The 27,810-nt window shown below is 41.4% G+C and overlaps 1 protein-coding gene across 1 annotated transcript; it reads right to left on the minus strand.

Annotated features, from left to right (window-relative positions):
* Nucleotides 1–3,545: 3,545 nt before the first annotated feature.
* QSOX2 (quiescin sulfhydryl oxidase 2) lies at nucleotides 3,546–27,132 on the minus strand. The gene is given in 15 exon segments (XM_018074067.2): nucleotides 3,546–4,573; nucleotides 6,817–7,005; nucleotides 10,904–11,054; nucleotides 12,200–12,322; nucleotides 14,134–14,263; nucleotides 16,359–16,502; nucleotides 17,127–17,272; nucleotides 18,685–18,775; nucleotides 18,967–19,075; nucleotides 20,227–20,275; nucleotides 21,365–21,465; nucleotides 26,079–26,098; nucleotides 26,100–26,122; nucleotides 26,124–26,426; nucleotides 27,124–27,132. Coding segments are annotated over 15 exon segments (2,139 nt in total). The 3' UTR covers nucleotides 3,546–4,022.
* Between the last annotated feature and the right edge of the window lie 678 nt (nucleotides 27,133–27,810).

Consider the following 27,810-nt stretch of genomic DNA (forward strand, 5'->3'; position numbering starts at 1 on the left):
CCACTCACACCATCAGCAGCACACGCCAGCCCCGTGTCTCTCACACTGTGACACCATCACCCCGCAAAAGCCCCTCAGGTGATCTCTCCCTACACACACTCCTCTGTCCTCCTCCTCAGCTTGTAGCAGCCACCAGACCCTGCCCTGGGGTTTCCTCACGGTGGTTCTGCCAACATTAATAAAAATCAAACCCAAACGTGTGCCTGCTCCTGGTTTTCTCTCTTCTCTGGTTCAGAAGATTCCTTAGCAAGCCCTCAGAAGTCTGGGCTTAAAAATACTCCCCATTCCCTTCCGTTGGCTCTTCTGTGGCTGCACTGTCCTTCCCTCTTGATGAAATTGTGCCAGTTTTTGTAGGACTTGTCCCCAAAACAGCATCAGACCATGAATTGGGTGGTCCCAGGGCACTCTTTGGCACCTCTTCACCAGGAGGCAGCAGATGCCCCGAGTTTGGGTGGTGAGGACAGGTCTGGTCCTGCCCCGGCAGGGACAATGCCCAGGTTTGTCCTCAAGGATTCAGGCGATGACCCCAGTCCTCAGGGACCCCAGGGGAATATTGCTGGTTCCCAGGCAAGGTCAGGGGCCAGCCAGAAAACGACTTTCAGTGCCAAGCATTCCCTGACATTTCAGAAATTTATGGGATAACAGCAAAAGAAACGGAGTAAAGGTTCACCTGTCCTCAGAATTAAACACCTACACAGAATGATGGATGTGGTTTGACACAGACATGGACATGGGCAAGCCTGGGAATACAGTTTAGCTAAAAACAATTTGAAAATTAAAACCAGTTGGAAAACGCAGGTAAAGAGCCCAAACGCACCACTTTGCCCAAATGTTTGCAATTTATTTTAAACAAGCACATTAGTTTACAATTTAGTACAAAACAGTCACTTTTCCTTCCAAGAGAGGAACGAGACAGTAAAAAAACCAACCAAACCAAACCAGAACAGACTCGAAAATGTCAAGTTACTGAATTCAAATAAATAGAACATTTAAATTACTGCAATGGTATCATCACTATTTCCAACACCTCGTGTGCAAAGCACAGACTGAGACAACACACCCAGGACTTTTGTTCCCATCCAGTTCTGAGCAGGAACAGCAGGATGGACACACTGCTGGAAATCAAAAATTAGCAGTTCTCAGGAATAACTTTATTAGGTTTCTTTAGCACTTGCAGCTTTTCTCTCTCTCCTGGCACATTCTACTCCTTTTATTTTCTATGCAGGTTTAATATTCCCTCTTTAAAAACATCCAGAGAGCAAAGAAAGCTCCATGAATTACAAAGGGCCAAGAAATCCCTCTTGGAACTGCCTGGCCCCAGCACAGGGAAGGGGCATTGCAGGAACCTCTGTGGCACAACACACCACACAAATAAACCCTCCAGGACTGAGGAGATGGGGCTGGAGGCAATTTTTAAAACAGAACCACTTTCCTGGCAGCCTCACCCATCCCCCAGCACAGACTGTGCCGTTACAGAGACATAAAACGATGCCATTTGTCATTATAAAGATGGAAAATAAGAACAAGCAAACCAAGATTTACACAGCTGAATTCAAAGCGAGGAAAACCTTCCCAGATGAGGTTGTTGAAGTGAAAGCCTTGGCTGGTTCACTGGTAAGAGCTGGAGCACCAACACGGACAAGAAACATCCTGATTTCATAGTTTTACACTCTCAAAAGGCAAAAAAAAACCACTGGAAGTTTGAGTATTGGTTCCTTTTGTTGTCTTTGCAGCAGGGTCACAGCAATGTGGAAGTTAAAGGTGTGTAGCAAACCCACCAACTTATTCTAAACCCACATTTGCTGTTTTTTAAAGGCAAAATCATTCCTAAAAACCTCCAAAGCCTTTTGCTTCCACAAGCAGAATGAGCCAAAGCTAATGAAGTCAGGTCTCTGTATGTGGTAGAATTCTAATCAACAGCAGCAATGACTGGATTTAATTCCAACAGCAGGAATCCAACAGTCCCACAGAAGAAGGCCCAGTTTTCCAGATCCAACACTGCTGTGCTGGGTTAGGGGTTTTTGGGTGCTTGCCTTTGTTTTTAAAAGCTAAATGTCCTTGCTTTTGGGATGAGAACACCTGCCCAGATTAGGTCACTTAGAATTTGCCCGATTTTCAAAACTAAATGTGGAATCTCCAGGTTTTCCTCTTAACCAGCCTCTTCCTGGGATTTCTCATTGGATTCCAGCCCTGCCCTGATGAGCCTGTCCCACCTTCCACCATCATTCCAGTTGCTTACAAGGTGTTTCAATACCCAGAGTGCTGGAATTGCAGGGAGTCAAAAGCAACAAGGGACAGGGAATCCTTGAAGCTCAGTTCTGTTACTCCAAGTGGAAGTTGCAGAAACACGTCAGAAATATTCAGTTTTGTGAACAAACAAGATTTGATTATGAAGAAAAACAACCCCGTGGAGTTTTTGTGCTTTTTAGATCATTCTTGTCGCCAGGTTTTAAACTTTCTACTCTGGGGCTTATGAGGGAAACCAGAGGAGGACACACTGATGGCATAAACACAGGGACTTGGCCAGAGACTCCTTATTCCTTCTCGTGTAACAGAGGAGCCAGCAAACATTCAATTAAATTAAAAGTTGCAAATGTAGAATTGAAAGGAAAAGCCTTTTTATATAACATAATTAATCTGGAGAACTCACTGCCACGAGAAAACATTGAGGCCAAAACCTATTAGGATTAACTAAAGATTAGGTAATGGATAACTAGAACATGCTCAATTACATTGGATGGGATTAGAAACTTCACTATCCAGGACCTGAATTATCCCCCCAGTCAGGATCACAGGAACTCCTGTTCCCAATGGTAATTTTAGAGCTGTTTTCAGGGTTTCTTCTAATTGCTGCCCACCAGGCCCCCAGACTGACCAGGAAAGGAAAATGCCACATTCCCAACTGCTGCCACGTCCCAGAATGGAGCAGCTCTGCCCTGAACCATCAGAGAGCCCTTCCTGACTCCAGCAGGAGCATTCCAGCAGCAGGGAGGGAGGGAAGGGCTGTTCTGTGCCCTGCACAGACAATTCACACCCGGCAGGTGACACTCTGTGAGCTCAGAGCTGCAAATCCCAAGGGAAGCATTAATTGCTATGTCATAATGGAGATATCCAACAGAAGAAACTCAGTATTCCCAGATTTTTCAATCTGTTCTGCCATGTTAATACAAATCTCACTGTCCTTCTCTGAAAACCCTGTTTTCCTTTACTAGAGTTCATCAGGATTGGCTTCCACCTGGATAACAAGATAATTACTCAGCTATTTTCCTGGCTCATAAATGAGGTGAGTTATCCAATGTTCCATTAACACATCCAATAGTGGAGCAAGTAAAGCACCAGTTCCAGGTCTGTCCTTGCTCACACCTAATCTCCAATAAAATGATGACCATTAGCAATCAGAATCAGGCTGCTAATTGAGACACAAACTGCCCCAGAACTCCCATCCAGGCAGTCACACACACATCCTTGGCTGGAATACACAAGAATGATGTGGACACAGAATGCTTTCTCCTTAAAATATGCCATGGAAATAATATTTCAGAAAGTCACAGAGGTTTAGAAATGGTTTAATCAGAATGAAACTCGTTTCCTGAAAAAAAAACAAAAAACAAACCCCTCAGAATTCTTGCTCCTCCAAAGGAAGCAGCCAAAGTACCACTGGAACTGTTCAGCACTCGGGGAGGTGAAACCAGCTCTGGGTAAACTAAAAAAAAAAAATAACACCTGACTTGAAGTACACAAAACAATATCCAATTTCCTCCCCCAGCAGGCACAGTGGATTGCATAATGCAATGTTTACTCTGAGAATGAGTAAAGGATGTCGGTGGTAAGTCATGGAAAAACCTGCCCTGACACATGCAACGCTCCCTCCAGAGCACAGCCACGTGTGCCTCGGCTTCCCACAGCCAGCCCCTCACATCCAACACCTGGGAATGCCTCGGGACAAAGGAATACTGTGTATAAAATCCCTGATCATCAAGGTTAAAGCTGTGTCTGGGAACAGCCACGGACACGGAGAACCCCTACACCGAGGGCCGGTAATACTTCACCTTCCACCTCTTGGATCTCATCCGGAAAAAAAAGTACATGATCATCAAAAACAAGGAGGAGGCGACATAGAGGATGACACAGAGACTCATGTCTATGTTGGAAAAGCCAATCCCCAGGAAGGACACAGCCTGCCTGACCTCTCTGAGGTTCACTGATGCCACAGAATTTTTCCCGCTACCTTGGACAGCTCCAGGATTCCCTCCAGGCTTCTCTAACCCCTTAAAGCCCGAATCTACTGAGTTTTCCTTATCCTGGAGCTTATTTTCTCTGTTTCCCCCTGGATTCTTCAGCAGGGTTTTGTCCTTCCCCTCCCTGGTGTCTCCCTGCTCGGGGTCACTGGAGTCAGTCTGGCTCTCGGTGTATTTGTAGAGGATATTGTCACTGTTGTAGTGGGATTTCAGGAACTGCAGGACTTGCTCTTCATTCCAGCTGTGCAGTCCTTTAATCTCCTCATGACAGGCAGGACAAATGTCTGGAGTTGGCCACTGAACTTTGGGAAACTTTGGATCTTCAGTCAAATCACCTGATTGGGAGGAAAAAAAACAACGCAGTAAAAATAAATATCAGAATAAAAATCAAGGCATGAACGGGGAAAGCTGAACCACCAGACACCTCCCAGAGAGTATTTCCCACTCACAAAGAGTGGGGTTGTTCAAAAAACACCCCACAGCACAAAGATGTTAGTATTAAACCAAGAACAACCCCAAACAAATTTGGAAATTCACAAGTTTCCTCAGGGGTGCATCAATTCCAACCCGAAGCATTTCAAAATACAAATACAAAATTATAATTATTTGCCTTTTTTCTCCCCGGAAAAGCTGCAGGGTGGGAATCCCAGCCCCAGCTGCTGCAATTGCTGCTTTCAGGAGGCAGGAGGACACAACCATCTGGGCCCTTCAGGGTTAACCTGAATTATGGTGCAAAACAAACTGCTCTTTTCACTCAGTGCTCCTTAATCCCTGTGTTCTGCCCGGGTTGCAGGAGCAGCTTCAAGGCCAAAGGCTCAGATATTTTCATGTTTCTGTGCTGTGAATCATTCCATCCTAAGCTTGCTTTTCCACAGCTTTTTGCATTACTGCTGGAGCAAACTGGTTTTAGCACTTGAAAAACCATTCTTATGTTTAAGATGTATTTTTCCAGCTTGTAATTTTTTTTTTTTTTAGCCTTTAAACCTGTAATGCTGTCTTGAATTAGATCCAGTTTGAACATTTCAGATGCTCACAGCTCTGGCCACCTCCCTGTGTTCACAGCAGAGCTGAAGGCTGGAGCTGGTGTCACATTTTGCTCTAAAAAATAACATTGCAAAACATGGATGGAGATAATTTTTGGAAAAAAACTTGCAAGAAAAAGCTAATTTATTTAGCTGATTGTTATTAGTACACTAACATTTAAAATGTTTTAAAAAAACAGACTCTCATTTTATTATTTTTTTTTTAAAGGTAGGAAGCTTCCCCATGATTTTGAGTAAAACAGGGATTCAAAGGATGATTAAAAATATGTGTCTCCTTGATATGTACAAGCAAGAGAGCAAATTTGCCTTTTTATCTTAAAAGATCACTCAGTAATCAAATTGTTTCAATAGAGAAAGTAGAAACAAAATGAATTATGGTGAGATTACAAACAGAAAATTCCCTGTACTTTGTGTTTTGCTGCCAAAGAGGAAAATGCTGTAAATTCTGCCCATTCTAAAGCAACAGGGAATAATTCCACAGGGCAGAGCCATATCCAGGCAGCTCCTGACCCACTCCAGGGCTGTGCCAAGGTGTTTTCATTGCCCAAACACCATTTCTCACTGGAGGCCACACGTGTGACCCCAAATACAGATGCAGCTTTTAAGGGTGAAAATACATCACTGTCCCGTGGAGAAATTTTAGCAAACTTAAAAAGCATAATTTAACATTATTATTTATTCCAGGGGGTTTATACCTCTTACTAAAAGGGTATTTTAGCTGGATGTTGCATCACCTAAATCAATATCCCTGTGAGTTTTCCAATACCTTAATGCTCTAAATAAGTGTATTGCTCCACCACTTAGCAAGTCCAAGCCAAGAGGAGTTGCCTGGTTCTGTGTTCACAGCCCAGCCAATTGTAACCAAAAATTAGGGGATGTTTTTTATTTAATCCCTTATCTTTTACTTCTCTTCTCCTCCTTGGAGAAAGGAGACAAACTGTTCGTGCTCACAACAGTATCTGATAGTTCATAAATCTGGGGAATTCAGCAGGACCATGATATGAACACAGTGTAGCATATTTAAATTGTAACTAATGCTACATTACCCAGATCCATAACAGCAGACAGGGATTTAGTGCAAAGAGAAACCAATTTTCTTTAGTGCTTTAGTTACTTGATACCTCCATAACAGAAGGGATTAAACACAACCAGTATTTTAACAGCACTTTTAGTCTAACTGAAAACACAACGATCTAGAGGGGGCACAGATTTCCCTCATATTTTATTTTATTCCATTGCTGATCTGCCAATAATTCAGGCTCTTTTCTCCTGAGAAAGTCTCTTGTTCAATTATATTTTTCCAACCAGCATCACTCCACAACAAAGACAGGTTTTAACCTCTATTTAAAGTGTCACAGAAAGAAATGTGATTAATTTTTATCCACTTTTATTGTCCCTTTTTTGAGAAGGTTTTGATTTGGACTCCAGAAAGATCCTCTCATCGAGCAACAGGTGAAATTTCAGAAGAAACTACCTTGGAGAATGGTGTTTTGGGATTATATCCCACAAGGATCTCAGGTGTCTCCCTCCCATACCTGCCAGCCTGTTGTTCACCACGTTGTGCTTCTCCCAGAGCCACAGGACAGCCCTGTCCAAGGTTTTCACAGAATCCATGGACTCTTTGGCCATTTCTTCAAAGTGCTGAGCACAAGCCTTGCACCCAAAGAAGTGCTGGATGTACCTCCTCATGACCTGCAGCACGACCTGGGGATTGTCCTCGAGACCTGCAGCACAAGGGACAGGTTTATTGAGCCCCTCCTGGACCAACCAGGAACTTCAACATAAAAGTGAAGTGGGGGAAAAGGGAAGGAAATATTCCACCATTCTTGTTCCATGCAAATTCACACCTGACTCTATAAAAATAGACACTTTTGTAATTTAAAGATATCCAGAGCACAAGTGTCACCATACAGGATCTGTGTAAAAATAAGTCACAAAGATCTCAGAGGGACTAAAAGCTTCACAGAGTTCTTTGAAGAAAAACTCCCTCCAACAAAATACATATATTGTCACTAAGTAGTTCAGTTATAACATTGCCACTAGGCAGTTGAGGTGAGACATTTAGAACCAAAATTATTTGGCAATAAATAGAGCTTAAAGTCCTCTCAAACAGTGCTTTCCACAACACACTGTTTGGAAAGCTTGTCTGGGGTATCAGACACAACCACAAGGGAATTATTTCCAACACACTGAGGTTCCCAAAATGCTGATTGAGCAAGAGTGCTATTAAAAATGCAAAGTAGGTGTTTATACCAATACAAGCCAACATATATAGTATGTACAACTGTGCTCAAAGTTACCCTGAACAACACATTAAAAGAAGAGTTAAAAGTCAAGTGTCCTCTCCAGTGAAATTTCTCCTTTCAAACAGTATCTGACAATTCAAGGGGGGGAAAAAACTTGGTTAAATGAGAACCAGACATTAATTTTTACCAGAGCACATTGTGAAATTGTTAGAACATGCAAAGTTCACACTGTCTGTGTGTCACAATTCTTCTGGAAGCAGAGACTTTCTCCAATGTCTTGCCCAATAATTAAATTAATATTTATGGTATGCATAACATGACATTTATGCCCAGGCACTGAAGTTATGGTGATCCTTCTACTGGAAAATCAGGAGTCAAACCCCCTCAGGTCAGTATTTCCCAAGGTGCCTGTGCTGCCTGTTTGTTACTGAGGAATTAGAGCACCAGAATCTCATTACACTTATTAATTCCACAGCTTTTTTGGCAGGCACTGAATGCACCCACAGAACAGCTGCTGAGCAACGTTTGCACTTCCAAGAGTGAATCAGGAATTCCTCCTAAAATAAACACAAACACATTATTATTCTATAACACTCACATTTCTACACTAACTAGTTAATAATTAATTCTGAAGTAAAATAAGGTCTCCCCAGATGGAGAACTTTGTGGCCCTTACTGTGTCAGCAGGTAGTTCTTACATCTCCAAGTGGCTTGAAAACCTGACATAATTTGTTGAACTCTTAATGGTTTCATCTCTGTCTCACAGAATTTCTGATTCATGCTTAATTGACCCAGTAAATTATGTCAAAATGCATTTAAAAATGTACCCTGTGTTACCATGAACACACACTTGTCAAATTAAACACATTTTATGGTGCAGATTGATCAAATTACAGCCTCCTGCTGCTGAACACTGGAATAATTTACTATTGCATTGTTTTTTTGGAAGAAAAAAAATCCTCCACAAAACCTGCTCAAACTATCAGAGCACTCTTGTTATGTATATAAGAAATACATGTAGACTGTCATTACACCTTTATTTAGAATAACACCACGATATTCTTAAACACAGCAGCAAAAAGAAGTCTTTAAAGCCAAAAAGAAATCCTAAACAGCAACCAATCTCTCCTCAGCCCCTTCAATATCTGTGATTGAACAGACATGTATAAATAAAAGCTATGAGATTAAAGCAGATTAAATTACTGTATTAAAAGGAAGGCTGGAAAATAATTTTGGAAAGTTGAAACGAATTTCAGGCAGAACAGTTTTACTATTTATAATAAAATACGTGTTTAGAAAAAAAACAACGACCAACACAACCAAAGTAACTACTTGCAAATAAACTCTTTGTGGAGGAACAGATTCATACAAAAATTTAATTATATCTGTTCTCCTGTGCAATGTGACACTCCTGAAAATTCATTTTGTGGGGAGATCTTTCAAATTCAGATTAAGGAAGAATCCAGATAGTTCATTATAAAATCCCCAAGCCTGTCTTATTCACACCAATAGATCCTGTTATCTAAAAACTCATTTCTTTATAATTAAGTGTGCTCAGGACTTGATTTCTGCAGTGATTTGACCCATCCTTGGGTGTGAGCAGCTCTGCTCTGAGTCCCTCGTGCTGCTCCTGCTGCAGGTTCAAAATTTTCACCCTTCCCCAGGAAAATATTTCAAGTAGAGCCCAATAAAGGCATTTTCTCACTAAATCCACAGCGAGTTCACCCAGAGGAAATGCTCAAGGAAAACACATCTGCTTTCAAAAGAAAACAAACAATTGCAAAATGGCTCATTTGGTTTGTTTTTCTTTTATCAGCCCCCGAGATGAATCTTCTATTAACATCTGCCATGTATCATCGTGTAATCCTCCTTTTCTCTCTCCTCCCAAACTACTGCAATTCAGGGTAACCCTAATCTTTAAAGTGGACAAGAACCATAAAACCCTACCTGTGGTGGGAAGGATTAGGGAGTGCATCATGCTTTTTAGTAGATGGGATTTAAACAAGCAATAAGGAGAGGAAAACCTCCCAAGACATAATCCCACAGTCTCAGACTGACCCAATTCTTTGGCTGTAAGAAGTGATCATCACATCTCTGCCCCGATTTCCAGCCAGGGTTAACTGTGCCAAAGAGTTCTCAGGTCCTACCATGTATTTTTAACTTCAGGTTTGACTCCAGCTCATGCTTGGAACACACAGTTTAAGGTGCAATTTTGCGTGGTTAAATATTAAGAATTTTTTTTTTAGATTTAATCAGAACATTTTTGGCAAGTGGGACAAAAGGGGAATTTAACTTATGCAGGATCCTGAAGGGTTAAAAATCATCCAGTGCAAACCCTTCCAACTCACAGCACTAGATGGAAAAAAATTTAACCCACTGTCCCATGAAAAACAAACAAAACAAAGAGAACAACAAAAATAAACAACAGGATGATTTGCTATATAAAAAAAAATATCCCTGTTCTGCAGGAGAATTATTAAGATTTGAAAGATTTTTTTCACTGGGATTGCAAATAATTCTGGACAAACACACATATCTGTAAATTGAAATAATGAAACACTTTTTTAAATATAAAATCAGCAACTGGAAAATTGCAAATTTCTGGGGTTTATGGTTTAGTAACAGTCCATCTAGAATTCTTATATTCCTTTCTGATAGGGACTATCTAAAAAGGCTTTAAATGAGAACTAAATAGAATTGTAACCAAATAACAGTACTGTCCTGGCAAGAATAAAAATATATGAAGGCCAATATTTTAGCATTAATAATTCTATTTTCATTGGGTGAGGAAAATAGATTATATATCCAGCATGTTTCTTAAATAGGAATCATCACCAGAATATTAACACTCTGCTTCACAAGATGCTGCAAGTCTAAAAACAAGCAATTTTACAGAGTGCTGGCAAAGTAGTAAATCACTGGGGAGATTAATGACAGGTACATTCAGCTGAAAAAAAAACAACCCAAAACAGTCATAACATTCAGTATTTAATAAATAACATTACAGAAGGATCAGCTAATGGTTGTACATGCTTTATAGCTACTAAATTCTATGGTTAAATCTCATTCTTCTCAAACTGAATTCCCAGTGCAACCTCAGGTGACCTGAATAATTTTCATCCCTTTTCAGGGAGCTCAAAATTTCCTCGTTTGAAATTTTTTTATTTTTTTTTCCCCTGCTTTCTCACTCACAGCTTTAGGGCCACACACTTTATTTACCATGTTTCTAAGAGAGGAGAAAGGCTTTCCAAACCTTCCAGCTGCAGCAAAGCTCTGACCCCTGCTGGTACAGACCTGCAGCCACTGCCCTCCACAAACTCAGTATTAACTGAGGATTTACACACTCCTTCCCCCCCCAAAAAAATGTGCTTTTTACCTGTATTTATCAAGGCTTTTGGTCTCAGTGCAGCTTGAACAGTGAGGGTGTGGAACAGCTTCCAAAGGGAGCAGCTGTAACCTCTCAGCTCTGGTCTGCTGCCCTGGCAGCCAACCCACTGAACCTTCTTAGTGAGAGATATGCCAGAAATCTGGAAAAAAAAGAGGTGTATTTAGGATATATGCAGCTCTGGGACCTAAATGTGCTACTGAATGTAGGAGCACAGCTGATCCTACGTGGAATTGAGGGTAAAGAACAGTCAATTACTTTCTCTGCACTTGTTGTTAATGAGTTTATGCTTCAGGCAAATGGATTTTAAACCCAGAACAATCCTTAAGTTCAAAATACTCTGATGCACCTTTAGAAAACTCAACCCTCTTGCAGGAATATACAAAATACTGATGTAAAACCTGCTAAAATTAGTCTGACAGAACACATGAAGTAGCTTCACCTGTAAAGTTTCTTTTTCAAGAACAGCATGAACAAAACACTCACAAAAATATTACTGTAAACTCTGACAGAGCCCCAGTCTCCCAGGGCACATTAAAAATTCCATATTACTCCTCCAGGTTTACATGACTCCCAGTGGTTTAACCTTGACAGGTTAAGATGTAGAATTTAATATTATTTTTTCTTAAAGCAAGCCCACTTCTTATTCCCTATACCCCAAATCCAGTGCAAGGTTTTAGTTTTGGAAACTTCTCTCTCTGCTTCCCAAAACACACAGGAGGTTTCCAAATTTCAGAGAGCAAATAGGGAGGGAGGATTCTTATTAATTTCTGGGCAAGGACAGCCCTGTCACAGGGCTTTGTTTGCCAGAGTGGGATGGGATTCCAGCAAGGCTTTTGCATGCCAGGAAATTAAAGAGTATTTGGGGAAACTCTTTGGGAATAATTCCCCTTTCAGTGGGTGAATTTCCCATCGCTTCAACTCTGACCTCCAAGAGAACCCTGCTGATAACAGGCACAGCAAAGCCCAAAATATCCACTGGGAATCTTGGATCCCTGGAAGCTGACATTAGGGAACACATATTGCTTGCTCATTATAAACCCAGCCAGGATTGTGGAGTTCAATTCTCTCATTTCAATTTCTTCATGTGGATTTTTTTTGTTTGTTTTGTTCGTGTGTTTTGTTGTTTGTTTTTTTTTCTGGTAATGATTTCACTTTATTTTCATTTTAACCTTCTTATAACTCCATTATGACTGAGGGACCATCAGTAAGTGATGTCTTAGATTTATATAGAATCTTATCCTTTACTAATGCTGCATTTTCTGCTGGAAACTGGGACCAGCTTACCCGCATTTTGTTGTTGACCAGATCCAGAATAGCATCATAAGGGATTTTGTCTAATGGAAGGCTCACCAGCCACTCTTGCAAGGTCTCTAACAACTTTACCACAGGCTGTCGGCCAGGAAAAAGCTGAGAAGAACAAAAAAAACCAAGGAAAACAATATTTTAAAGCCCAAATCTCATCATCAGCAAGACACTTTTGTCGTCATCTAATTGTTTTCCTGCCTTTAAAGTGCTTCAGATTATAAGCAAATTAAATTCTTGTTCTGCTTTCAGCCACCTCACACTAAGTTGTGCTTACAAAATTAACAATTTTTATGTGCAGAATATTAAAATGGAAGGCACTGAATAACAAGCAGGAATTGCATGGAACAGCTTGGGATAGATTATATAGAATTTCACATTGGGGTAATTCAGAATGAGGCTCAGAACAGAGGTAACACCTCAGAGAGGCTGAAATCCTTCTTGCTCTTAGAAGATAAATCACAAAATATAGTTCTTTTTGGTCAGATTTCTGTAAATTTAGAAGCTGGTTATCCAGGAGAGGGTTTTCCTTCTCATATGTGTAACAGTGATTTCCAAAGTGATTTGGAAACAGTGACTTCCTTAACTTGGAACTCACAGAAGCCACAGTCTGGCAGATGAGTGTGAGGGACTGTAAGTCAGTGGTGAGGCCATGATTTTACACCAGAAATGGTATTTTGCTTTAATTAGGGTTGTGATCACTATAGAATTAAGTTGAGTATGCCCATCATCCTTTAGGGAGCAGGATTTCAGTAATGAAAATTCCCCAAGTAGGGAACCAGAGACCTCTGTGACTTCAGGATGATCCTCACTATAAACAGGAGAAGAGTATAAGAGGTTTCCTAACAAAATCACCTGCAAATCATGAATGGGAGATACAAGGAAAATGTTACATCACAAAAAAAAAAGGCAAATAAAGCCCAGCAGTCCACCCTGCAAGGGCAGGTGGAGCTGAGCAGGGAGCCAAAAGAGAGCATTCCCAATTTCTGCACTAATAACCAGGGAAGCAAATGACATCAGCTGGCCAGGAGCCATCAGGAAGAGCAGAGGATGTTTTAGGGATAATATGATGGAAAGATTAGCACCACACTTTCTTAAAGAAATGAGGCCAGTGAGAGATTTCTGACCTCTGATGGCTGCAGGGGAGGGGGAAGGGGGGTAAGAAACTGTCTGTCTGATTTTCAGATAAATCCAGATATCTGGAAAGGGTTCATATAGGCCTTATTACTCCCTTAATAGTTATTGATTCACTGTTTTAAAATAAAACATAGTGGTAGCTACACTGTAAGTAAATATAAAGGGACATTGGTCACTTCAGTAAACTGGCATTAAAAAGTAAAATTAATTTTTTTCAATTCATATCACATTATATTACAAATGTAACACATAAGCATTTTTATTTTTTAAGTATTCATTAATATTCAACACCTCTGTTGTTTTGAAATACTCATTAAATTCAGTACCTCTATTATATTCCAAATTTAGACAGAAGCTGCTAAGATCTCTAAACAGAACACCATTTGCCAAGTGTGCATTAATGAAATCCAAAAGTCAAGAATGAAAAACAAAGGTTGTTTTAATCCCACTGAGTTACAATAGCTACTTATCCTGAAAATCTGATAAATGGACTATATTTACAGTGGCTGTTCAATATGCTGCAGACTACTTAAGCTTTATTTAATTTTGAGCCCCCTAAGGCTAAATTAAAATGCATTTTAACCCTGGAAGTAAGTCAGAACAGCATCAAATACTTCAAAAACAGCACGTACATAAACCCCCAAAACTCTTTTTTAAGCTGCTGAGGACGCACACATTTAAAAGCTGCAAAAGACATTTTGAGAGACCTTTGCCCCATAATAAATTTGATGGGGGAGTCACTTCATTCTTACAGATAATCACAGACTGGAAGTGTGTACCTTGGCAGAGATGGTGACAAAATCCTTGAAGGTCTTGAGCTCAGCTCCCTCAAGTGTCTTGTGCGTGGCGAGTTCCACCCTGAGCAGGAAATGCAATCCCGACTCAAGGTCAGCCATGTACAGCTTGGTCCTGGAAAACACACAAATCATGGGATAACCTGGCAGCTTTCTTTGGCTTTTTTTTTTTTGTCACCAGCCATGAAGATAAAATTGATAGAGAGAGGTGTCAGCAAAGTCCCCCCAGGGACTGCAGTTACCCCACCCCGGGTGCTCAGGTTGGTGTCACTGGACTCTTTCATTCCCTTCAGGGTTTGGACAAATGAAGCACAAACACATTTAAGAAAGTTGGGGTTTTTTTTAATATTTGACTAAACTTTTCTGCCTCCCAGCCAGCTTTACCTTGCCATGAAATTATAGCCCTGGCACTGTCAGCAAGGAAACGGGGATGGAAGGAAATTACAGCTTCTCTGCTGGGTTGGCCACAAACAGAAAAATGACATGTTATGGACAAAGGGAGAATTCTGTTCAACAACAGTGGATTAAACACAGGGCAGGGGCACAAACAGGGCTGAAAATGTCAGTGTTGGAAAGGACTGAGTTTAGAAATCCTCTCCTAAATGCAGCAGTTTTACTGCAGGTCCTTTATGTAAAAGTTAAATCACATCAGCTCTGGAGGCAGAATCAGGCACCTTGTGACAGGCCAAAGTAAACCACGTAAAACAAACCAAACATCTTAAAAGTTCCTTCTCACAACCAAATATCTTCAAAACAAAAACCACTTCACAAAGTACAAATGCATCAAGAACACACCCCCAGCTTTCAGTGCTCCCAGAGCACAAACTTCAGACAGTGTGAGAGAGCAATGGCACTGAACAAACAGAATTTCACATAGTTAATAGTTAAGGTTTCTTTTAAGAGCTCAGCACCACTATTGCTTCCAAAACCACACAGAATTAAAAAACAATCATTCAAGAAATTGGCTGGCCCCACCTCCTAAATTACATACAGGAAAGAACATATTAAATAGCATATTCTACATACTATATCCTAACAGCTCAAACTACAGACTTATTCTGAATCTATCTCCTTAATTAATAATGTACTCACTTAAATTTTAAAAACCAGCAAAATTCTGCATCAAGTTTCTTAAATAAAGAGACATCCACATGAATGCAGGAGGTTCTCCCAAAGGATCCTATTTAGAAGGTACTTGGACTGGAGATTCATGTCAACGAGATTTTGCCTTGCTGGAAAGCAGCTCAATTTAACTAAGTTGTTTTGCCAAGAGAATGTTTCATATAAAGTACTTTATAATAGTCACTGAAAGAAGATGACACTAATAGTGTCTATGAAAGGAAAATAAGTACTAAATTAAAGCACTCAGTCCTACATCTTTCCATCTAAAGATGCTGAGGGATTATCTCTCTGCAAAGGCTTTACATCCTTCTCTCACACAAAGGGAGAAAGAGGGTGAAGATAAACCTTTGGGATTTGGGATGATAAACATCTTTTCCAGTGACTTTAGTATTTTCTATTATACTTGCATTTGGCAGCATTTTTCAGTGGGCACTGCTTCACTGCTGCACACACAGTGAACTCTCCTTTTCTACAGAAATTATACAGCTTTTTACTTTACTATCCAGTTTTTCAGAGACACTGATTACTTCCTGAAGTTTTCCAACAGTTCCAATCAGTGATTTATATATTTCAGGCAATGGGATGTAAGTTCTTCACATTTTGAAGTCAATTGAGTATTTAACCATACTTTTGGAGAAATACATTCCTTCCACAGCAGTGCAGATGCTCCTAAAACCAAAACACTGGCAGCCCTCAGTAATTTCACCTGTGTATTGTTTGAAAAGATGCTCCCAATTTGTAACCTTGGTGTTGGGATTAAACCAATTTCCAAGTGTTACCTAGATACACCTGGAGGGATGAAGCTGAAGCAGCAGCTGAAAGCTTTGCTCTGAGTTTTGATGCTCCAATTCCTCCAGTTTTAAGCATGAACACCTTTAATTTTACACAGCAGAAGGATGCAGAGCACTCAGCAGTGATCAACCTGTTCAACTCAAGGTGCATCCTCTGGGATGGAATGAAGTCAAATTTGGAACTGCACTAGGATTTTATTATAAATTACAGCACAGCTTCCCACAGGGCAAAAAAACCCCCTGTAAAATAAATTTTAATAACCAAGTGTTGATCTGAAAATCAAGGGTATCACTTACTTATCAAACTCTTTCCACACCTTGATTTCTGTGCCCTCCTCTCTGTCTTCCTGAGCTGGCAGCTGGAGTGGCAAAAGGAGCTTTTTTCTTACACCTGGCAGTGACTTTAAATATGAAGAAAAGAAAGACCGTAGAGGCTTCAAACTGCACATAAATGGACAACAAAGAGAGATTACTTTTAATCTCAGACTAAGTGAATGTCCAAAGCAAATTAGTATATTTATAAAACAAGATATTCACTTTGGTTCATGTTTTCCAGTCCTAGTGTAGCATGGTATGTTTCCATACAAAGTGAAGTGAAATAATGCTCAATTTGGCAATAACAATTTGGATTAGTGGTGTGAAATTCCATTCAAAATAAGAACAAATAATGTTCATCAAAACATTCATTCACTTTACACAAAAAATGTTCACATGGAACAAGTATTTTCACTTAGAATCAAGTTTTTTTTTAAGAACTTAGATGCTTCATTTATTTTTTTCCACTTTTATTCCTAAGTTTTTTTCTTTTCAGATGTATCACAGTAATAAATTAAAGCTAGAAATAGGCAACAGTGGTAAGTAAAAGTAGTATTAGGTCTCTTATTGATAATAACACACAACTGCACAACAGTACAGTGCATTGATGACATGTCAGGACACCATGTCACTATTACAGGCAAAAGGATGATACAGAATAATTTGCTTTGTGTGAAAGGAATCCATAGAAGCTTTTTTTTGGTAACTTAAATGAACCTCCTCATACTGCTCTGACTGACAATTACTCACTTGTTAATTAAGCCATGGGACCCATTTGGGTGGATCAAGTAGCAGGAGGGGACTGAGGGAACACCCAGTTTCTCCAGGAAAGCCTTGTCAGAATTCAAGGCCCTTCTCACCACGAGGTTTTCATACTGGCTCAAGTCTAAGATAACCTGGGTAACAAAAAGATGACATGAATCACACATTGTTCAAGGAATCCTGTAGGACAAAACACAAAAATGGGTGAAGTGCATCATCCTTTAAGGGCATCCTTAAGCTGTTTGCCAAGGAAGTGCAGCTATGACTGTTCTGTGCACAGGAACAAGATTTACTCTTCTCTGGAAATTATTACTCTTATCTTTCTTTTTTTATTATTTTTCTTGGTCTGTCCTGGTCTTTGCCTCCTTCCTTCCATCACAGTGATGACATGTGGCCCTCCCTTCTTCAGGAGCTGGGACTCCTGTTAGGTTTGCCCATATTGTCCCATATTGTAAACATGAAAAAATATTATTTCCTATTTCACTAAACTATTCTATAAAGCTAAAATGCTACATGACATTAGCAAACATCTTTCCCTCTGAAGGCAAACTCCACTTTGTGTTAATCAGATGACTCTCAGTTTTCCTCTGTAGCAGCAGGTAAAAACAAAATCAAAGCAAGTGTGATAAAAAGCTGAAGAACTTTATAATCTTCTCATTTCTTTTCTTCAGTAATGCTCACTTGCATCAACACAGCAGCTTCCAAAACAAATGCCTGGAAGCAGAGCAGCCTGCTTCCCAAAGTGATCCTCCCTTTTGGCAGCACATTCTCCTCCCCTTGTGCAACTGGGCCATCTCAGCATCAAATCTAATTAGAAACATTTTGCAGACATTGGATGTTTCTACACAGATTATGCCCAGATAATTATGCAATTTATTTTCTTCACTTATCCTAGATCTTGGCAGGAGGAGAAAAGTAGCAGTTGTCTAAGCTAACAGCAGGCTCATTAGGTGGGGAAAAGATGCCAAATCAAATATTTTATTGATGGAATGGGGGGAAGCAGAAACCAAAGACTTCCACTTCCTCCACGTCTCAGAGATGTGAAAATAATTTTATGCTATCATCTTAATTTAGAACAGAATTTCCCAGAATTTACATGTGAAGAAAGGGAACCCGAGATTTTAGATTATTATCAACAGCTGAAATCATAAAAGTTGCCCAGAAGAATAAATATCACAAATTGTTCTCCAGCAGTAACAAAACAATAACATAATCTGACAATATTTTTCCTGTGATCTTCCAAATCTGGAAAGAAAAAAAAGACCTGTGCTAACAGTGAAGTTGATAAATTAATCTTCCACTGACACATGAATGGAAGAAGTCAATGTGACATCACAATCTTTTGTAAGCAAGTCCCTCTGTGTGAGAAGCACTGCCCTAGAAAATCCCTTGGCTTTGTGATCCCTCAAACAGGCATGACCTGCCCTTTATGACCTTTGAATTCAGTCCTAGAATCAGTTTGTTGCTTGGCTAAATAACCTAAAATTCAGCTGGGTTATGACAACATTCATTCCCAGACATCCTGTCAGTCAGAGGGCACAGTTACCTCTCGCCCCAGGTAGGAGCTGTTGCTTTCAAACACGATGGCAGTGTAATGGTGGCTGTTCTTGTCAAAAAGGGAAGTAATATCACTGGACCTTTTAACAAAAGAAAAGAAAAGAAATTTAGAATGCAACACACCCACTGATATTTATGGAATTTCCTTTTACAATCTCACAGCAGAACTGATAGCAAGAAGAAAATTCGCTTCGTCTTTAATAGGACCTTTTATATTTTATTTAATTAACTCAGTGAACATAAACAGCTCCATTTGAAACAAGGAACTCACCAAACTGGGTCCAGGGGTGGGCAAGCAGGTGGTCTGACCTCCTGGGAATGGTTCTGGAGGAAGTCAATCATCTTCTGACGGACTGTTTGTGGCTCTCGATCTGCTCCTGCTGAGGTGACAGAAAATACAACCCCTTCAGAAACTGAGGGGAGAATGACTCACAAGGAGGTTTTCTGTGAATGTGAGTGCCTGTGCAGGCAGGTTTTCTCATGCTTTGCTGTGTCAGGTTTTTGTGTTAAATTTAGACTTACAATCCAGAATACTATTTGGCTGAAGAACTAAGGATTTAGTTGCAGGATTTCATTTTAATGTTAATATAAGATCACATTTAAAAGCTGTCATCCCACCCCAAAATTAATACAACTTCAAGGCTTTTCCAAATCTACCCATTTGCCTGCCTGGCTGATTTTCTCTTCAAACAATGCTTGATCCTAAATTTGTGCTTATTTTCACAATAGTTGGTGTGGGCACCTCCAGGAGCTTTTTTGCAATAAAGGTATCAATCATGAATTAAAAACTGCCAAGGTGTATCAATCCTACCAAATGGGCCAGGTGACAATGTGAGGAAATGACTGGAGTGTGAGAATATTTGATTTGCTTGAAGAGAAAGCGATTAAAAAGCAGGAACTGTCACAAATGCCCAAAAGCCCCAGGTACAAGCGTGGCTCTCTTGGCCAGGAGGGGTTAATGGTGCAGGTGGTCTCTCCTCTGACCTCTGGCCTTTTAAATGTTAATCCACTGAAAGACACAACATCACTTTTGTCCCAGACAAACCACCTCAAGCTGTGATCCTGTCACACACACAGGGGATAAGCCTGGTTTCAGTTGGGCAACATCTGAATAGGGGCTCTCCCAGGGCAATTCAGGATGCCTGGAAAAGTGGCTCACGGATCAAAAGGCACTAGAGTCAGGACTGAGCAAATTGGATCTCCTGCTGATGAGGTGTGTGGTGGGGAAAAAAAAAAAAGGGAATTAAAAAAAAATTATCAAGACATTCGGGAAAATTAAGAACTTTATTTAAAATTAAAATGAGGAATGTGAGCCCTAAGTTCTTGAACAAACATTTTGCCTGTCTAAAATTCTACCTAACACTCTGTTTTCATATAATGCTTGGAATATCCTGTCTTAAAAAGCTATTTGGTGTCCATCCCATCTCTGTCCAAACTAACTGACAGGCAAAGGGATTTTGCTTGTTGTGTGACACATCCCTGGCTCACAGGAAAAACTGCCCTGGGATTCCTTACAGTTGGATATTCTTACCTTGGTAGTTTTCTCCAGTAGTAAACTGTTTTGTAAATGCTTTGAAGTACTACGGGGGAGAAAAGAAAAGTCACAGTATCAGACAAAACCAAAAATGGTTTTCAAGATTTTTTACTTTTACAGCTCTTAACTACAAAACATTTTTATCTTTGAGTTTTCCCTCTAAATCTACAAGTTCCAAAAACCTGTTTCTCACCTTCCTTAGGGTATCTCATAGGTACCATTCAGAACTCTGACAACAATAAAGCCAACTTTTAGAGGAAAAATACTGCAAACATTAACCCAAAGTAACTGATTCCCAAATCTGTGTTACCAGCTCTGTATATGCTTGGAACACAATTCACATTTTCCCAACTCCCTCCAGTGGTTAAACAGGAGATCTAAGGGAGCTTGGCAGTCTTCTGCTACGAAAAATAAAATGGAAAAATAAAGACTGTGTTCCAATTCACACCTAAAACTTTAAAGATTAAAAAAAATACTGTTTTTTCTATCAGGGCAAAAGATCCTACAGTGAAATGCCTCCTGTTCCCCCTCATCACAAACACAGTTTATTCAATCCTCTTCACCACATTCTGCTCAGACTTACAGTTAAAAATGTGATTATACAGACTGACAGAGAGAGAGAAGGTAAAAATTGCATTTAGATATAGAATGAACAATGGTAGATACTTCTGATTAACACAAGATCCTTTTAAAAGCCAGTTTAAGCAAATTATGAAATTAATTAGAAAAAACAGTGAATGATCAATCAAGGGGAAGTTTTTAATTGGCCATGAAATCAGCTGTTTTCATGAGGCAATTCCCATGTGTTTCCTTTATTTTCACACATTTGAATTTGAAAAATATTTGTACAAATTGTTACCTAATGAATCTATTAAAACGAAGAGTTATATAAATGTAACAACACAGTACTTTGCATGAGAATTTTCCAGATTCAGAATTTCTGCTCTAAACAGCTGCATCAGCTCTTGCATTCAGCAAAAAAACCCTCAAATTAATCTTTTATCAAGTTTGCAGTTTTCTCAGAAAAAGCAAAGTAGAAGTCCAGTTAAAGAACAACAAGTTATACATAATTTTATGGTTTTACTTACTACAAAACATGCATTATTTACCTAAGGCAGGACGTTCTGCCACTTACCCTAAAGGTTGGGTAGAAGTGAATACCATATTCCTTGCAGGTCTCATAGTTCTCCTCTTCCCCACAGTCAAGCACACCAAGTCTAATTGCAGGTTCCCAGTCTGAAAACAAAGACACCTTTCAATTTTCAGCAGAAGTGATCAGGGATCCCAGCTGATGGATTACCCTGCTTCCCATGGAAAGCAGGAACAGGACTCTGACAGATTCCAGTGGCATAAAAATCCAGCCCTCGGTCGATTCTCATTTGCTGCTCATTTCTACCCCCGAGTGTAACACGAGCTACTCATTTTCAAAATAACTAAAACCTCCCTGTTTTTCTTGGCTGCATCAGGATTTTAAATGCACCTAAACAAGAGGAATCCCAACAGAGAGTGCAGCAGTTCCAGGGCTGAAGGCATTTTACTGAATCCAGGAAGACGAAATTGGGGTCATCCCATCAGGACCCCGGCTTGAATTCCCCAGCTTTTCCCATTAGCTATGCTCATAAAATAAGGCATGCAGAACACAGACCTGAATAAAATTAATCCAGCAGCTACTCATCCCCATGGCTGTCAATTACAAAGCCATAAATTCGATGTATCTTGTATTACAGGTTTTTTAACAAGCTGTTTTTCCTCCAAGTTACAATTTTCTGAGAGGCCTCAGGATTACACACAACCCCCAGCTCATGCAGTGTCTGCTGGAAGTTGTCTTTATCCATCAGCACTGTTCAGAAATACATTAGATATACCTCAAAAAATAACTGCATTTTAACCAGAGTGCTAAATAGTTGAGTTTGAGCATCACTGTGAGTTTTCTTTATACATGTTTCATAGCAGTAACCACGAGAGTTCATGTATTTCTACAAATATGCTTATGTAACTTCAATAGAAGCTTTCCACTGACTTACAGCTTTTTCCTTCTCTTTTTGCTGGGAACTTATCTTTTTGAGCCAGGCTGTGCTGCAGCAATCACTTTAAGGAAGAAGCACTCCAAGGGAATCCTTAGACAGCTCCTTTTTAAAGCAAAGTTAAATCAAACCAGCCGTGGGCAGAATTTCAAGGTCCCCCACAATTCCCAAGTATCAATAAAATTTAAAAAGCACTAAAATTAAACTTGCTTTTACAGCAAAGAGGATGAAAGCTTCATCAAGTTCAAGTGCTGATGGAGAGCTGCTTTGCCAAACTGCTTTTGAAACTTAGCTTGACCTTTATTTGTCTTTGGAGGAGATGGGGCAGCTGAGGGAGAGTTTTGTGCTGAACGTGCCAAGAGCTGAGCGGGCACCAGGAGACCCCACAAACATGCTGGAGCAGATGGGCACGTATTCACAGCAGCACAAAGGACACAACAGTCCATTTCATCAAATAAAATGCAAAATACAAAAGGAAAGTTTGGCTTCTGGGTATCTCTCCCATTCAACTTCCAGCACCCCCTCCTCCTTTTTCCACCTGTCTGGATCCTCCTCCGCACCATGAATGGGAGCTCTGTGATCCCAATGCAAATAAACCCCACACAACAAAGCACCCCCAGCCCAGCTAAACCCCCGGGTTAAAGAGCACCAGCTGGGGAGTGTGTTGCTCAGCATTCCTGCTGCTGGAAAAGCAGCTTTTCCTTTCTCAGGGATGCCAGCGTTGCTGGAAGCACAGCCCACACCACGGGAGTTCCCGGTGCCACTGCAGCCTGGGCCGGCTCCTTTAAAATGCTGATTAATTTTAAATTAGCATTAGTAGTTTTGAAATAGAGACTCACAAACCATGTGAAACAGGCAGATGAGTGACATATTAACCAGCAAAACTTCTGTTCACGCTAAACAAGTTCCAGTGAATGAACAGGACAGTCTTGGACAAACTGGAATCCACAGGTTGGTCGAACCTCCCACTTGAGAAATGCTACACAGCTCCAACCAGTGAACTACAAGGAATGTGCTTCCTTTTCATAAACTTCCTCTCCAGCTGGGTGTTTTCCATCAGGAAGTTTCAGGTCACACATCTCATCCCAAGGCACCTCTTCCCCATGTGCTACTTGAAAGCTGCCAATTTTAACACCTCCTGAAGGATGAGAAGGGTTTCTGCAGTTCCCCACCAAAGGTGGTCAAAGAACAATCTAGGGAAGGAAATTGTTACTGCTGTATTTGAAACAACAACTGCTAGGTTTGGAAGAGTTGTTCCAAATCCTGAGGAGTGGATTGCTTCTGTGAATAACTGCAGGGTTGTCATATATGGGATTTCTAAGGGTTTTTGTACCTTCTACACAGAAAATCACCACACAATTCCAGCCCACAGGCATTTTGCTGGATAGATTCAATCATCTTTTAAGACAGAAAAAAGGCAGTTAACTCTAATGGCCACTTTGGCCACTTCTATAATAAGATAAACTGTGATTCTGAGTGTAAAGCCTGTTCTGAGAGGAGAGGGAGTATCAAAATCAAAACATAAATTACACAAAAGCAAGCACTGATCCTATTTTTCAGGAGGATTATGTTCTTCTATGAAATCTGCAATGGTTGTATTGCCAAGATTTAACAAATGAGAAACAAAATAAAAATTAAGTCTATTAGCACAGGCCTTTTATGGACAAAGTAGTAGCACCAATTTAACTGGATTTTGTTTGGACACCAAATCAGCAAACACATCCACAGTGATTCTAATGTAAACAAACCTGCATCCTCAAGGAAAGCTTTAATATCCCAGCAGAGGAGTAAATATTTTTGAAAAATAAATGTTGAGACAGCCTAAGTGGGCAAAACGTTCTGGGGTTTGGTTTTTTTGATGGAGCTCCCAATGAAAAGTGTGCCTGTTCTCAGCCTCCTCCTAAAATCCATTCATTCCAACTTGAAAATTGAAACATTTTCCTGACAAATAACAGCAGAAGCCAATTGCATTCGCTGGTAGTGCCAATGTCCACAAATATCAGAATCCACTTTCTAAATGAAAGTCTTCATAAAAATTCAAAGGACTAAAGAGGAGAGAGGCCTTTTAAGTAGTTCCAGTAATACAAGTGCATAACAGAATTTGCAGTTATCATGACTGTAGGTGAGAAAGAAAATATGTATTTGAAGAAGTCATTACAAATTACAAAGGTATCACACTGCTGTATTAATATATAAACATGTTTATGTATGTAAACCTGTTTTATTTTGACAAAAGCTCAGATCAGTTCAGGCTCTCCATGACCTTCACTGCAGTGCTCAAACACTTCCTTATTACTTCAAAGAAGAAGAAAATCTAATATATTTTGGCCAGAAGCAAATCAAAGCAGTAGTGAAAATGTTACATAAATTTATGCAGATTAAACAGAAAAAAGCCACTGCTTTTATAAACAATCCCCCCATATAAGTAAGGAGAGTTTGGACTGCTCTGAAACCATGACTGCTCTGTGCTTCTCTGGTTTTGAGCCTCTGCTCATCAGACAGAATTCCTCAGTGTGTGGTGAGTTCCTCAGGACCTATTTTTGGGTGAGCCTTCATTTCCACAGATCTAAACCCATGTACATCTAACACTGCACCTACATCTCCTGTTAGTTGTTAACACTTTTCAGGGTGTCAGAGAAGAGCCAGAGCTCTTCACTCCCTCTCAAACTGAAACCATGAGTGTATTAGAACTGCTGTTCCATCCTGGAAAGATCTCCTGGGTGAAATGCTAAATTAAGAACAGTTTAAAAGCCTTTTATACCACTATGTTAAGAATAACATTTCATACAAATCTGATCTCTAGTTTCCTCCACAACAAAGGTATCGAATGTAACCAACACCTGAGGGGCCTGTTTGTTTCCTTACATGTAAAACCAGAGTAAAACACTTCAGCACCTGCCAAAAAACCTGAGCAGGCTGACACAGCAAGGCAGGTCTCTCAGTATAAGCTGTGGAGGCCACCACTTCTTTTTAATTCACTACGTGATAAATCTGAAAACCTGGTTCTCACTTTGCTTGATTTTTTTCTCATTTCCTGGTGGTCCTTTTTTCCCTTCTAGGCCATCCGCACTATGTTGAATTTGCAAGACATAGATCAAATACATTCATGGTCTTTCCAGTACCACAATATTTTTTATTTAGCTTCCAAAATAGGCTGTTCTCTTTACGAAACATTCAGAAGATAAACATTTTGCCTCCAAGAGTTCAGTCTAAACAAACCTCCCATGGGCACACATGGACGCTCGCATATAAACCCCGCAGCTGGATCACTCTGTGTGAGGTGATGTTTTATCCCTGGATTACTATGAAACCTTTAATTTGGGGATGTGCTACCACCACCTATGCCTTCCTCTGTGCCATGTGCCATTCTGGCAGCGTGGGACCACCAGGAAAGTGGGATGAGGGGTGATGCTCACACACCAAGGTACCACCAGGAAAGTGGGACGAGGGGTGATGCTCACACAACAAGGTACCACCAGGAAAGTGGGATGAGGGGTGATGCTCACACAACAAGATACCACCAGGGAAGCAGGATGAGGGGTGATGCTCTCACACCGAGGTACCACCAGAGGAGAGGATGAGGGGTGATGCTCACTCTCAGAACACCACCATGGCACTGGCAGGAGGGGTGATTCTCACACACCGAGGCACCACGGCTCACACACCACCCGGCCCGGCCCGCACAGCCCAGGGGTGACACAGCGCCCGAGGCCCCGCGGCCCCCAGCCCAGCGCCCCGGGCACCGCCGGCCCTGCACCGGCACCGGGCACCGGGAGGCCCGCGGTCAGGGCAGCCGGGCGGCCGCGCCCCGTCCACAGCCTCAACCTTTGACGTCCCCGCCAGCGCCGCCAGGTGGGAGCGAAGGCGATTGCAGTGGCCGCAGGACGAGCTGTAGAACTGCACCACCCCAGGCGGTCGAGGAGTTGAGCAGCACGCCGGCCGCACCGAGCCGGCCGTCAGCACGGTCAGCGGGTCGTGGCCAGGCCGGTAGAGCCGCGCGGCCGCGGCCGCCGCCAGGAGCACCGGGAGCAGCAGCGGGAGCGTAGCGGGAGCGGCACCCGGGAGCTGGAGAAGCCGCCCGGCGCCCCCCGCCCGCCGCCGCCATGTTGGGACGCGGCGGAGAGGGGCGGGGCGGGGCCGCCATAAGCAACGCGCCGGCCACGGCGGCCCGGCCTGGGGGGTGCGGGGTGCTCTGAGGGGAGAGGGGCCCGTCCCGTGTCCTGAGGGGAGCGAGAAGCGTCCCGTGTCCCTGAGGGGCTGTGCTGTGTGCGCTGAGGGGAGAGCAGGGTGTCCTGTGTTCCTGTGAGGAAAACGAGCACTGTCTTGATTCCCTGTGAGGGGAGCGAAGAGTGTCCCGTGTCCTGAGGGGAACGAGGACTCTCCTATGTCCTTGAGGGAAGCGAGAAGTGTCACCTGTCACCTGAGAGACTCGTGTCCCCTGAGGGCAGCGAGGACTATCCTGTGTCCCTGAGAGGGGAGTTACTACTGTCCTGCATCCCCTGAGGGAAGCAGAGACTGCCCGGTGTCCCCCAGAGCCTTTCAAAATGTGGAATACGTAAAAATTTTCATAAGCCATGATGTTCTTTGATGTTTGACCTTTCAAGCCTAATCAACAAGAAGGGAGGTTTACTCTGTGAAACAGCAGCTGATAAGCAAGCTCTGAGTGATGTCCGAGTGCCAGAAAAAACAAATTACTTGTTGGTAGAGTTACTAAGGTCTAGGGCTGGACACACTTCAATGGTCTCAGGCTAGAGGGAAGTTAAAGCTTGGGAAGAAAGTTGTACCACTGATAGGGGTACAAAGAACGCACAATTTATGGGCCATGAGGACATTCCACAGAACTCCACGACCCACCGTGGTCCCTTCCTACCTGACCCATCCCTTGGTGGCCAAATTTATGTGACAATTGATATGGAAACAGAAGTTTCAACTTCACAGAGCTTCTCACTGAGAAGAGCTGAACACCTCGTGGCCTCTGGGTCGAGAGCTGTTTCATCCCAAAGTACCTCTCTCAGCAGGGAAGAGCCGTTTCTCCTCAGACTGAATCTCTGATAAAAGGCTGCACTTGGGCAGGTTGATAAAAACTCTCTACTTTCCGTAAATTCAGGTTGGATTTGCACTAGTAATGGATTTTAGCACCTTTTACAGCTCTGGCCACAGTACGGACATCTCCTTTCATTTCTAAATACAGGCTTAAGAACTTTCATTACATTAATGGGAGGGAGAAAACCAACAAGACCCCCAGAGGACAATTTCAGAGGAGTTTAAAACTTAGATAATTAAAAAATGAGGTCTCTGAAAATATAATTCTTGCTTCTGTTACTCACAAGCACTTCTTTTAATCCTTGAAGAACAAGTAGGAAACAAATGGGCCTAAATTCTTACTTCAGGCCCACCAGTGTAAATCCAGAGGTTATAATTTAGTTTATTATTGTTTCTGGTCAGTAACCCACAGACAATACAAGGGTAGAAATTTAATTACAGTAAAATCTTCTCTGAGACTTGAGTAACAGATCCTCCCCCTTCTGCCTTTTCTTTTCCTGATCCTCTCTTTTTT

The sequence above is a fragment of the Manacus vitellinus genome, unplaced genomic scaffold (assembly GCF_001715985.3).
Source record: "Manacus vitellinus isolate BGI_N305 unplaced genomic scaffold, ASM171598v3 scaffold_27_pilon, whole genome shotgun sequence".
NCBI lineage: Eukaryota > Metazoa > Chordata > Aves > Passeriformes > Pipridae > Manacus > Manacus vitellinus.